Source organism: Haliaeetus leucocephalus, unplaced genomic scaffold (assembly GCF_000737465.1).
Source record: "Haliaeetus leucocephalus isolate CR32 unplaced genomic scaffold, Haliaeetus_leucocephalus-4.0 Scaffold339, whole genome shotgun sequence".
NCBI classification, from domain to species: domain Eukaryota; kingdom Metazoa; phylum Chordata; class Aves; order Accipitriformes; family Accipitridae; genus Haliaeetus; species Haliaeetus leucocephalus.
The window spans coordinates 2390974-2404104 of NW_010972775.1; the positions used below are offsets into that span (position 1 = coordinate 2390974).

The 13131-nt window shown below is 54.4% G+C and overlaps 1 protein-coding gene across 1 annotated transcript in view; it reads left to right on the forward strand.

Moving 5' to 3' along the window:
* Positions 1–2015: 2015 nt before the first annotated feature.
* Positions 2016–13131, forward strand: part of COMMD4 (COMM domain containing 4) — a 27977-nt gene continuing 16861 nt past the window's right edge. Inside the window, exons 1-10 of the mRNA XM_010572248.1 lie at positions 2016–2409; positions 3922–4043; positions 4452–4571; positions 5020–5078; positions 5359–5513; positions 5915–6018; positions 6154–6212; positions 6483–6619; positions 6695–6832; positions 8216–8325. Of these exons, the coding sequence (XP_010570550.1) occupies positions 2016–2409; positions 3922–4043; positions 4452–4571; positions 5020–5078; positions 5359–5513; positions 5915–6018; positions 6154–6212; positions 6483–6619; positions 6695–6832; positions 8216–8325 (1398 nt within the window). The remainder of the gene's footprint in view (positions 2410–3921; positions 4044–4451; positions 4572–5019; positions 5079–5358; positions 5514–5914; positions 6019–6153; positions 6213–6482; positions 6620–6694; positions 6833–8215; positions 8326–13131) is intronic.

Below are 13131 nucleotides of genomic sequence, written 5' to 3' on the forward strand. Positions count from 1 at the left end.
CAACACAGATCCCAGATGTCCCAAAGGAGAACATGGGAGATGCACATTTGGGGATGACCTTGATGGAGACATGGCGACCCTGGTGTGACCAGAGGGGCAGGAGAGGGGAGCGATGCTGCGAGACCTTGGAAGGAGAGATCCTTTCCATCCCGCGGGCGCCGAAATGTTGCTGGGCATCCCAGGAGGGATCCCAGCAGCTGAGGACCAGACGGACTTTCCCTCACCTGGTCTGCAGCAGTGGTACACAGCAGAGGCCTTACAAACTCGTCACTCAGGTGTTTCTCCAGCTGATGCAGGGCGTGGAGGAACAAAATGAGGATTATTATTATTTTTTATTTCACTACAGAAAATATTTATTTTAAACTAAGAAAATGGAGGGGGGGAAAAAAGAAAAAAAACAAACTACCCAAACCATACCATAGACTCTTTTTAGCCAAAAGGTGTGTTTGCTGGCCTGGGGAGGCGGTGGCTGCCACTGCCATGTTTTCTGTGGGTGTCTTTCTGGTTTTCAAGTGGGATGTACTGGCCATGTGGGGGACAGGGAAGGGGGGACACTGCTGTTCTCCTCACTCTCACTTGCCATGCCATGTTTGTGCATAGCATTGTAAAGCAATTTGGAAAGCAGTGTTTGTTAATAATATTGTAATTTTTTTATATATATATATATAAGGTTCCAGGGAAGAAAGTTCCTTCACTTTATTTAATATTTTGTAAGAATATGAATTTTAAGAGATGCCTCGCCTGATTAAAAGGGTTTGGCTCATTTCCAAACACACCATGCTTCGGTCTCTGCTTGCCAGCATGGGCACAATGGGACCTTTCTGGGGACACGGCGGGTCCCAAATCAGTGCCCAGCATCTCCTGGCTGGCTGGGCAGACCAAGCAACAGGTTTGGGCACCCCCATCCAATGCACTTTCCTGCTTCTCCCTGCAACAAGCCATGAGTGAGGTGCCTAGCCATCATCAGAGGGCTGGATCCAGCATGTGACCTGCCGGCGATGCCCGGCGGTGCAGGGAACCCCTGTGAGTCACCCATCGGTAAGGGAACACATCCCAGCACCTGTGAGGGGTATGTCCGGAGTCCCCCAGATGACAGCCAGGGAGGAAGGTGCTGGCAGAGGTGTCTGTGTGTCGGAACATGGGCAGAGGAGCTGTGGGGTGCAGCAGGGATGGCACTAGTCCCCAGCACTCTTCTGCCTGCCGCTGGGGGGATGCACCCCGGGCTGATTTAGCGGGGACCCCCAAGACACCCTACCCCTTGCGAGCCTCCATCAGAAGCACGAAATCTGCCCAGTCGCAAGAGCCAAGCACTCCAAACCACATTTTCCAGCCCAAATTACTCAAGCCCAGCAGGGAAACAGCACTGCCATGACCCCCCCGCCCCCATACAGGGCATTTTGAGGAGCATCTGTAGTATTTGGGGAACAGCCTACCTGGAGGAACAGGCACAAATGCTCCTTCATCTGCCAAGGGCTTAATGAGGAGCAGATGGAAGCTGGGACCCCTCCAGCCAGGAAAGAGCTTCACCTGGAGGAGTGCAAATGAGATTGTGTGTTAATTGGGAGCAGCTGGAATGGAGACACCCCCCACCTGCTGGGAAATGAGATAAAAGCACAGGACTGGGGAGCAGCTTCATGCTTTCTGTGGCTGCTATCAGGTAAGGGGTGCTGGTGGGTTGGAAAGCCTTGCTGTCCCTGGTGAGGTTGCCTGGGGTGAGGTGGAGACTTGGTGTGATGTCTGAGGCTGGTTACAGCCCTGCTTTGCACTGGGAGCCTCCCTGGCTTCTCCTGAGGGATGCTGAGGCTTGGCACAAACTTCCCTGAGCCGGAGCAGCTGCTCAGTGCTGCTGGAGACCAGGGAGATGTTTTGATAAGGGGCTTTCTGTCCTTGGCTCTGGTGCGTAGGATGCTCTGGGGGTGGGCCAGCCACTGTCACTGGGCTGGGGGCGGGGGTTAAAGCTTGGAGGGACCCAGCCTAAAGCTCCTGCTGTATCTCTCCGCAGCTAGGCTCCCCCTATGGCCTCTCCCAGGCAGAGCCGAGGGGCAGGACCCCCGGACCCCAGGGACGTTGGTGCCCTACCGCTGAAAATGATGTTCTGTGGTGAGAGGGAAGGGGCCGTGGCCACGGCCCTGAGTTCTACCGCCTGTGTGGCTGCCACTGCCAGCGGCCTGTGGTGCAAAGCCTTCCTGGTGCTGGCTGTCTGCCTGTCTGCCACTGCTCTCCCATACAGCCTGGGGTCTCTGGCTGCTCTGCCCCAGCCCCCCCTGGGCTCCCTGCCTCCTTCCCGTGCTCGGCCAGGCTCGCCAGCCTCCCGGCGAGGGACGGGTGATGATCTGGTGGCCACACGTGGGGACCTGCTCAATGAACCGGCCATGCGGCAGCGTGGGAGTGTGCTGATGGACTCTGCGGGTACCCCAGGTTGCTTCCTGGGGGTGAAAGGAGATGTGACCCGCAGTATGGATGCTGAGGGATGGAGTCTGGGGAGGCCAACAGCAACCGCTGCCTCTCCCTCGATGGCTCGGACCTCACCAGAGCGGCAGCATGGATCCAGGGATGTGAAAGGGCTCAGGTTGGGCGCAAGAGCGGCTGTGACGCCATCCCCTGCGCGGTGGCTTGGCACAGGGGTGCCTGCTACCTCAGCTCCGCTCCTCCAGACCATGGGTGACCCCGGTCCTGTCTTCCAGCATCACCTTGCTCTAGGAAGCCCCCGTGGCATGGGACCAGGCTCACGTGATGCAACGCCAGTGCCTGCCGTGACCTCAGCCCGTGGCCTCGGGCAGCCAGCAGGCATGGCAGAGCCCCGGGGGTCTGCAGGGGCTGTGTTGCTGGGGGTGGTGCCCACCCAGCTGGTTTCACCTGAGGGGGCTGCTGGGGGGGCTCACGGCCCATCTGATGCCCCAGCACGTGCAGGGTCAGCGTGGGTGCTGACAGGCACTCTGTCGCAGAGCCACAGCAGAGCCGACCAGCCTGGAGGTGACCAAACGCTGGCCCTTGGGGCATCCCCTGACTATTCGACCCACAGAGCAGATCTCAGCCTGGCTTCAAGCTCTAAGCCTCCTGCTGTGGCCACAGCCAGGAATTTGCCTTTTCGGGCCAGAGTTGTGACAGCAGCGCAGGCTCCCAGCAGCATGCCTGCATCTGATGAGTCTGCAGCCAGTGGCTTCTCTGATGTCCAGCATGGAGCTTTAGTTGCCAGAGCCACAATGAGGAGCTGTGATGGGCAGAAGAAAGCGGAGAGACCAAGCCCTGGCCTGCCTGACCTTGGTATGGGTGAGGACTGCACTGCTGTTCCTCACCTGGTGCCCCTTCCAGGGCTGCCCTCAGCCCTGCCAACAGAAAGGACATCCAGCTCGACTGAAATGCATACTGGTGCTGCGTGGGTAACCTCTGTTGTGACACCCGAGATGCTCTGGGACACACGGCCTGCTGGCACCTTCCCGCATGGCAAAGCTGCTCTGCTGGCAGACACCGTCTTGGCCAAGGTCCCAGAAAATGGGTCTGGACTTCTGACCACTGTCTTGGCATCACTTCCCAGTGCTGCATTGGCTCAAGATGTCAACCACCCACAGGTGCTGGCTCCCTTCCTTCCTACAGCAGAGTCTGGGGGACCTGCTGTCACATCAGGGAAACCAAGTGATTGGTCTTCCCCCCCTGCAAGGCAGACTCTGCTGACATCCACTGAAGCCCACCCTTCCCCTGCTCAGACCAGGGCCCCCAGCGCTGGAGGTCCCCCTGTGATGGGGCTGAGCTCAGCAGCCTCTGATACTGTCCTGGAACCTGGAGTGACCAAAGCCTCCTATGAGGATGGAGATGTTATGGTGGCTTCCCCTTCTCCAAGAGCTGCAGGTGTGACACGTGGCTTCTCCCTGGGGTCACGTACCCAGAGGCCATCTCTGCATCTGGATCCCTCCCTCGTGACAGCATCTGAGGATGGACCCACTGCAAGCCAATGCCAGGCCATGAAGGTGGCAGAGATGACTGTGCTGCCTGGACCGGTGGCTGTGGCAGAAGAAGCCGGGCACAGTGAGCCCTGGACAGCATCGGTAGGAGCCACTGCTGCTCCAGCAGGACCTCCAGGGCCCACCCATGCCAGCCCAGGCTCTGTGACTCTTCCCAGCTCCAAGAACCCTGCTCTGGGGCATTGCTCTGAGGCTGTGCACCACACCGGCACCACAACCTCGCCATCTCCATCCTACCTGCTGACTTCCACCGGATCTGTGCATGCAGCTGGCTCCCTGCCCAGCTCTCAGACCCTGGCTGCACCATCAGGAGTGACCCTTGATGTTCAGTCTGTATCCGGTCACTCTGTCACCTCCCAGCATCTCCCTACAGCTGCCAGAGAGACCTTCACCCCAGCTGAGTGGATGACAATGGGCAAACCTGGGTCCCCAGGGGCGAAGCATCCCTGCATCCCTGCATCCCACCCCCCCGGGCTCCCCTCTCCTGCACAGCCTCTGCCTGTGCATGTGCTGCCTTTGCGGTTCCGGCTCTTGGGCATCGCTTACGCCGAGGCTCTGAGCAGCAGGGCTTCGGAGACCTACAGGGAGCTGGAGGAAGAAGTGAGGCTGATGGTGAGCGCAGGAGCTGGTTGGTGGAGATACTGGTACTTCTGGGTGTAGGGGTTGCAGCTGAGAAGCTACTGCAGCAAGCCCTGCTGGGGTGAGGACCCTGTGGGCTGCATCAGCCCTGGCTTGGTCTATCACCTACCTAGGCATGGTGGAGACAAGCAAATCCCCAGCATGGCTCTGGCAGAGCTGGACTGGGATGCATGGTTTGAGGCGGGACTGGACTCCCCTCACCTCCAGCAGCTAACAGGGCCATTGCACACCATGTTGGTGTCAGGGTATTCCCTCCCGGGTGCTGGTTCCAGGCTGATGGGAGCCCTGGGTATGCCAGTTCAGCCATGACCATCCCCAGAGACCTGGTGTACCCTGGGCAGATTATGCTGCCTTCCCTCTGTATTTATTGCATGCCTCCTGGTACAAAGCTTCTCAATTAACAGGTGCTTCTTTCTTCCAGCTAAACCAAATGCTGTCCACCTATGAGACCTTCCTGCAGGCAAATGTCCTTGAGTTTATGTGAGTATGCAGCTCTGCCCTGGGGCAACAGATGTAGAGGGGTGTGTTTGGCTTGGAGGGAAGGGTTTGCCCAGCAAAATGCTCCAGATGGGTCTTGTGAGGGCCTATGCTCCCTCCCCAGGGTCATCATCCCAAGGAATCCTTGGTTGAAAGTGTCTGAAGCTCCAGATAAAGCCACCTGAGACCTCTCTTCAGGTGAGGTGTTAATGTGAGGATGATGGGGCTCTAAAGCTTCTACCAAAGGGGAGGTGGGCTGCCCATCATCTCATCTCCTTCCCAGGAATGGCTCGGTGGTTGTGCGAGGGGAAGCTCTGTTCAGGGGAGATGCTCCTGCTCCCACCAACTCCCACCTCATCCGGACGGTCGTCACGGAGGCGAGCAAGGGAAGGAGCATCTTCAGCTGGCAACTGGAGCCACAATCTGTCCAGTCCAGTGGTAAGCTGTGGAGATCTTCCCACAGCAGAGCTGCTGCTGTCAAGTGTCCTCCCTATACCTCTATCAAAGCCAAAACCTCCCCAGCTTGGATTTCAGCCTTCACCTTCACTTAGCATTCCTTCTCCTGACCCACGCAAAACCCTTTAGCGTGAAGGATGCTGGACACCATGTCTGCAGCAGTTGGACCTGTGTGGTCCCGTGCTTCTGCTAAAGTCTCTGTCTTCCCCTCCTTGACCTGCTTCTCCTGTCCTGGGAGGTGGTAGATACCAAGCCCTTCCCTCAGCTGCCCTGCTGGCTTCTGCTTTCAATGTGTGGCAGAGGATGAACTCAAGGCTGACTGATATCTCCCGGGGAAGGTGGAGGAACAGGTATGGGCATAACTGCCTTCTGAATCCTTTTAGGCTTCAACCTGGAGAACCTGGAGCCAGAGAAGCTGTCCATCTCTCTCACTGCCCTCCAGTTTGGGAGCAGCAGGATAAACTCCCTGGAGAGGCTGATCAGCAAGGTATAGCAAGCCTTGGTGGCTCTTCTAAAGGATGATGCTGCGAAAACAGGTGCTGGCTACTGCACTGCCTGCCAAGTGGGATAATGGGCCCTAAAGCAGGGGCAGGGTGTGAGCTGTTGTCTCCTCTTCATCTAGGTGACTTGGTCTCTCAATGCCCTCTACAGTGTGAGGAACTTCACTGTTACCCAGCTCAGGTATGGGACACAACTACCCTTCTCCAAAGCTCTTTGTTAAGTTACCTTTGCTACCTCTGGCGTGTTCTGCAGCTGCAAAGGTGGAAAGGCTGAGTTGTGCTGTGCTAGGAAACCTGGAAGGGTGGTGTGCAGCTGGTGGCAAATACTGCAACTGAGCACATTCCCTGGGCTGAGCAGTCATGAGCTGCTGAAAAAAAGACCAGCAAGAGTGTGCTTGGTGAGCCTGGTCTCAGCTCTCCCACCTTGCTTAGAGCCCTTCTCTCCCCTTAGAAACCTCAGTGGGGACCTGGAGATTGCTGGAGACCTCTACCTTGACACAGTCATCCATGCTGACGTTGCAGAGGTTCTGCAGGCCTTGACAGCTCTGGCAACCTGCTCCGTGGACCTGACCTCCCTCTCAGTGGAGGGTAAGGACAGTCCCTGTGTGTGGTAGGGCTCGCTGCCAGCTCTGCTCACCTAGCACTCATGTCTTGCCTCTTCAGGAGCCAGGCTTCACCTACAGGTTTACCCGGTCTCCTTCCTCATCACCAACAGACGCTTCAGTGAGGACCTTCTGGATCCACATGCTATAGAGCACCAGGAGCTCACCAGAGACCTTGAGGATGTGGTAGGCATGGCTGGTGGGAGGGGGCCAGGGTCCTCCCAGGGTGCTGAGCAAAGGAGGCTGAGGACCACTGGAGGACAAGGGACTACTTTATGCTGTCCAAACCAGACCTTCAACTCCAGTGCTGTGGCTGATTACCTGCTGGAGGCAGGCACGGAGGCTTTAGCGGCAGAATGTTTTCTCTCTGCTGATGGTGCTTCAGTGGTTCAGGCCACCACGATGCAGCCAGGGACCTGGAGGTGCTGCAGAATCACAGCTGCCCTGTGTCCCTGAGGTAGTGGCTGTCCCAGTTCCATCATGGCTGTGGAAATGGTGGTCTGGCTGGGTGAAAAGCCCCAAAGGCTGGTGGGGAGCTGAGCAAAACTTCTCTTCCAGGTGGCGAGAGCTGTGAGGGACCACAGGAGCTTCCTGCAAGTGGTGATAAGAGGATTCCTGTGAGTGGGAGCAGAGGGTCTGCTGGGGCAGAAGGGAGGGGCAGGGAGGTACAGAGCCAGGGAGGTCTCCCTGTGACCATCAACCAACAGGTCATGGCTGTTGGGTGTATCATCTCAGCCACAGAAGGGTTTGCAACAGGCAGCTGAGGTCAAGCATCTACCTACTGTCTCAGGAGTGACTTGCTGGACCCCCAGGGATGGCCCTTCCATCCCAAAGAGCAGATGCAAAACCAATGCTTCCCTGGGTGCAGAGACATCCTCCTGGGGCCCCTCTGAGCAAAACCAGCTGGGAGTCTGGCTGTGCCCATGGCCACAGCCCAGCATATGGCTGCAGGGTCACGGTAGGACTGGCAGCTGCTGGAGCTCTTCCCAACTTCATCCACAGGCCTGGCTCCTTGATCTGCCATGGGGATGTGGTCTTCCAGCACCCTGCTCCAACCAGCCTGGAAGTTTTGGAGGCACTTGTGCTCTCAATTGGGCCAAACAAGACTTTGGCTGGTTCAGTCTTCCAGGTGGACCCATACTCTCTTGCTGTGGGAGGTAAGCTTCCCATTTGGGGTATGGGTATACAGGTTTCATCAGCTTGTGGCTCCATGCCTGCAGTGTGAACAGAGTAGACCCACAACCAACTAGATCTGGATCCCTTGTGCAAAGAGAGGGTGAGATGTCTTGCCTGGTAAGGTGAGCAGCTTGCAATGGTTGATCTGGAAGTACAATTCTAGGAACAACCATGCCCTATCCCTCTGCGCAGCCTTGGGGGGGATGGAGACAGACCCATCTGCTGCAGGCTGGCATAGGACAGGAGGGAAGGGTTACCTGGAAAGAGCATGGAGGGTGTCAAATGGATGTATATTGGCATCCTATATATTACCTCTGGTCTCCTAAAGGAGAGTGGGTGGCTGCTGCCTTGCGAGGTAGAGCCCCTGTGTCCTGCAAGCTGTCCTAACTGCTGTCCTCTGCTCCAGAGGACACTCTGCAGCCTCCCCTGCCCCAGCCAGGCTTTCCTGAGTATGGTGTGGCCATCATCATCGTGTGCGGCCTCTGCATCATTACTGCTCTGATCATCGTGCTGGTGGTAAGGGTGATGTCTGTCTGCTGGGGCAAAGCAGTCCTGGTCCCTGTGCGAGGGGAGCACAGAGCAGAGGACCAGCATGGGGCCAGGCATGGCTGCAGCTTCCATGCTCTCCTCCTTAGTGTCTGAGGACCAGGATGTTCAGCTGGTGGGATATGGCAGTCCTCTGGGACAGAAGCTACTCTGAAGCGAGGACCCAAACCCTGGAAATGGATAACCGAGGGATCTGGTCACCCTCTGAACAGGCAAGTGGTCTTTACGCTCCCTGGAATTAGTTTCTGTGCCTTGGAGCTGGAGCTTTGAAGCACAGCTGGCGTTCCTGCAGGTCATAGGTCACTGTTGTACTTGGTGATGGTCCTGGGCAATGCCAGGAGTTGGAGAAACCCCTGGGGGGCTGGAGGGAAGGAGACTTCACTCCCTGCCCTTGCTGGAGGTGGGCACGGTGACTTGTCCTCCTCTCACCCGCAGGGCCCTGAGGATGCTCAAACAAGCTTGCAAAACAGTGCTGCCTGATGAGAAGATGCAGCTGATTGGGGGGGAGCCTGAAGAGGGGTTGTGGAGGGAGAGATGTTCAGATGATGCTCATCAGGATGCAGCTGCCAAACCCTCCCTGAGAAGGATGCAGGCTCAGGTGTATAAAGGAATAACTTTGTACGTTGAACTTTAATAAACTGTTTATAGAATGTCAAACCTAGCTGTGAATGGTCTCTGTTGCTGCTCCTCCCGCCTGGGAGGGCAGCCCTGCCCTGGGCTAGGAGCTGTAATGGGCAGCTGCCAGACACTGTGTGGCTTATACTTTACACCCAGGCTTGCTTAAGAGCTGCATGCTCTTCCTGGCCAAACCTGGCTTTGAGCACCTCAAGCTGTGTGCTGCTGGTCTATCTGGTATTGATAAGCTGAGCTTGGTCCTCTCCAGCTCTTGATTAACTGCTCAGTATGGTTAGTTTGTTTAAAAGGGGGTGGGGGGGCGTTGAGTGCTGGGCTGCTCCCTAGGGAAAGCAGCCCTTCCTGTTCTGCACTGAGCACTCCCCTTCACCCCAACAGGCACAGCACCCTATGATGGGGGCTGTTATTGCTGCCTATTTAACTACCAGGCAAAGCTTTTTTTTTCCCCACCCAAAAGCTTGTTTTTTCCCTCTCTGCTGCATGCTTTTCCTCAATGTGTGGGACTGTGCTCTGTGCAGAGGCAGAAAGCAGGCTCTGCATACAGATGCTTGCTTCAAAAAAGGGATTTCAGTTGCTTTTTTTTTTTACTCTCTAATCAAAGGTCATCCAGTCCTGTGGCCCTCCAAAGCAGGTGGGGAAAGCCTCTCTGCAGCCCAGGCAAGGGGCAGGGCTCACCCCATCCTGCTCTGAGGGTGCTTGTCCCTGCTTGCACCCCATGAGGGCTGGTCCCATAGGAGTAGGGAGCCTGGATGCTGCTGGCTGGGATGTGCTGAGCTCCCCTGCTCCTTTCAAAGGGGGAGAGGAGCTAAAACTAACCCTTCCCTGTGCTCTGCAAAACAAGGAACTTTAAAGGGAACAATGCTTAAGCCTCATTGTTTCTAAGACTATTCATATTAGACATATAACTAATGATTAGAGATTGCTTTAGATGTGATTAATAGAATGCAGGTGCTTATAAAACAATATGCATAAGCTGCTCATTTGTCCTGTGTGTAGCCCCCACTGTGGCTGGCTTAAAACCCAGTCAAGCTGAATCAACAGAAGAAGGATCATACATCTTAGACCTAAGACATAAGAGTAAGTGATTAACTTTAGAGCAAGATAAATTAATAGAATAGCCTGAGTGATTTTTCAGAAATTCAAAGGTCATCTTTGATGTGTAAGAAGATAAGTGATTGTGGTGACCGGAGACCTTCTGCCTACGACCTCTAACTTCAGAAGAACTGGGACACTAGAATTGATGAGATATGATGATGATGAATGATAATGACATGGGAACCGAGATCCACTGGAATGTTATAAAGACTTTGGACTGGGATAACGGGTGGTAAAAAGGTATATAAGACTAAGAAATTTTTGGAAGGTTGCCATTCACTGTGGTGGTGGCCCAACTCTGAGTTGTTAATAAAGCAAACCTAGAGAAACCCATGACTAAAAATTCTTTAACAGGAACGCACTTAGCGCTCCTCAGCTCCCACCCTCCCCTGCCAGCTCCTGCCTGGAAATGACCCACAAGCAGCAAATTCCTCAGGGCGGGGAAAAACCTGCTACATCCCCAAACCTTGAGAAAATCAGAGCTGAGGTGCTGGAAGGCACAAAGAAGCTGCCACCACTGCTGCGTGTTAATTCAAATCTGTAGGGCTGGCTTTGCAAAGCAAGAGCCGAAAACTTCCTCGGAACTGACTCACCTCCTCACTTGGATGTCACCTACCCCCTGTGCGTGAGTGAAGAGTAATAAGAGTAACCCAAAGCCTGACCAGCTGGCTTCTGCTGTACTTAAGAGGAGAAAAAAAGGAAGCGATTCTATAGAAGTCTCTTTAAAGGCTGGTTTTCTAGAAGTGACTCTTACCCAAAGGCACAGGCGGGAACCACCTGACCTGCAGCCGTGAAAGTGCCAAAACAGGGGCAATCCCAATGGTGGGAAAATAATGGATGATTGTGAATGTGCTCAAGGGACTTGCAGCTGGGATGTAAAAAACCACATGTATCATACTAATCGTTTTGTCCTGTGCATTTGACAAGTGGAACATCTGTATTCAGATAACATCAGCCTGCGATAGACTCAGAGGCACCTATTGAACATGCTTGAGATTCCTGCCCTGCTGTGGGAAAGATCAAGGCATGGTGGTAAACTACGTCTCTACGAATTCCTGAATTACAGGTGAAAACATCAGGTTTGGCGATCCTTCAGCATGGACCGAGCTCCGCGATGCCTGCGTCCTCACTTGCGTGCCTCTGCCTGGGCGCTGCTCCGGGGATCCCCTGGTTGGCAAGGTAATGAAAATAAATTTACTCTTTGCCTTTCATCTGCGGTTTTGCGGTTGTTCCTGCATCCTGCCCGCGCTGGTTTGCACGCCAACAAATGGGCTAAGCGAGTGTGCGAGTCAGCCTGGATAAAAACAAACTGTACCGATGAAGAACGAGGCAGGGGGAAAAAAAAAAGAATACCCTGGTCCATCTAGAAATGACACGATGGGGTGGTTTGGCAGTTTGAGGTTGCTGGGGTGAATGGCCGGGGGCTGGCAGCTGCCTTGCTCTGCAGCAGCCGCCGGGTCCCTGCCCGATGCCCTGGAACCCCGCAGCATCCCCGAGCTCCCACCTGCAGCATCCCCCTCACCCGGTCCCTGCCATGGCCCAAGACCTACTGGGTTTTGTTGGGTGCCAGTACTTCAGATGCCACCGCTGTATCACCTTGCTGCTGGGTGAGAAAGCCGTCACGATGCCGCAGGCTCTGGGCTCCTTCCTCCTCCTCCTCCTCCATCCCCCCAGCCCTGAACTTTGGCATCAACTTTAACGTGGCTGTCCCCCTCCTTGCGGAAAGATGCTGAGGAGGTGAAACGAGGGCAGGGTGCTTCCATCAGCTCTCCTGCAGGAGCAAACCCCTCCTCATGCTCTTCCTCCTCTTCCTCCTCCTCAGCAGGCGCTCCCTGGAGGGAGACAAGGCCATGGAGCAGCTTCTGCCTCCCCTAAACCTTGGGGACCAGAGGGGGAAGCCGGATCCTGCTGCGGGCTGCTGTCTGCCTGCCGTGCCGCTCTCAGCAAGAACCAAGCTTCCCCAGGGAGGTGGGGGGGTCATTCGGTGGTGGTTCCCCACTCCCCTGCCCAGCTGCTCCCCCTGATTCAAAGGAATCGGCTCGCAGAGGGACTGTAAGCCAAAGCACCTTTATTTTCACTGGTGGGGAGAGCGTAGGGTCTGCACCCTACAGAACGCACCTCCGTCCAGGTAAAATTTCAGTCAAACTTATATAGCATTTTTATCAAACATTCCATACATTTTGTGGTTAATCCCCGATAAACAAGCAGTTTGTAGTTACAAAACTTTAGTGCTCTATTTTGTCTATTGTGACTAGTTTTACGGTTTCCTAGATAGCAAGGCATACGTGCCTAAAGGCAGCATATCATATCCCTGCAGAGGGGTAGGACCCTGTTTATGGTTAGCCAAGCTAAAACATCTTAAAAAAAAAAAAAAAAAACCAAACAAAAAAACCCCAAACCAAACCCCAAGAACTCACAGTATTTGCTAACTCATTGTAGAAGATTTCAGAAAATTTAGGATAAGACTGTTAGATATTAATATAGAATGGGTTAAGGTTATTAACGGCAACAGAGCTGCTCAACAGGCCATGAACAGCGTTTGCAGCCTGCCCCCCTGTATAGCCCCAATCCAGTACTGGACTAAAACCCAGTCAAGCTAATCAGTAGACAGATCAAACAAAAGATGAAAAAATCAGCAAGATACAGGTGCGTAGCTAGGCAGTGATTAAAATATGTAGAACTTGCAAAGATAAATGGGAAATAGTTAATGGAACAACCAGAGAGGTTTTTTCAGGATTGTGTAGGTACGAGACTTCAAAGTAAAGGGGATGAGAAGATGACTGACCCAAGATGGACTTTGAAACCCACAGGATGATGACCGGACAGAACAAAAGAAGAATTGATGAGATAAGACAATGACGAATAGTAACGACATGGGAACCGAGATCCACTGGAACATTACAAAGACTTTGGACTGGGATAACGGGTGGTAAAAAGGTATGTAAGACAGAAATTTTTGGAAGGTTGCCATTCACTGCAGTGGTGGCCCAACTCTGAGTTGTTAATAAAGCAAAGCTAGAGAAACCCATGACTGAGAATTCTTTAACA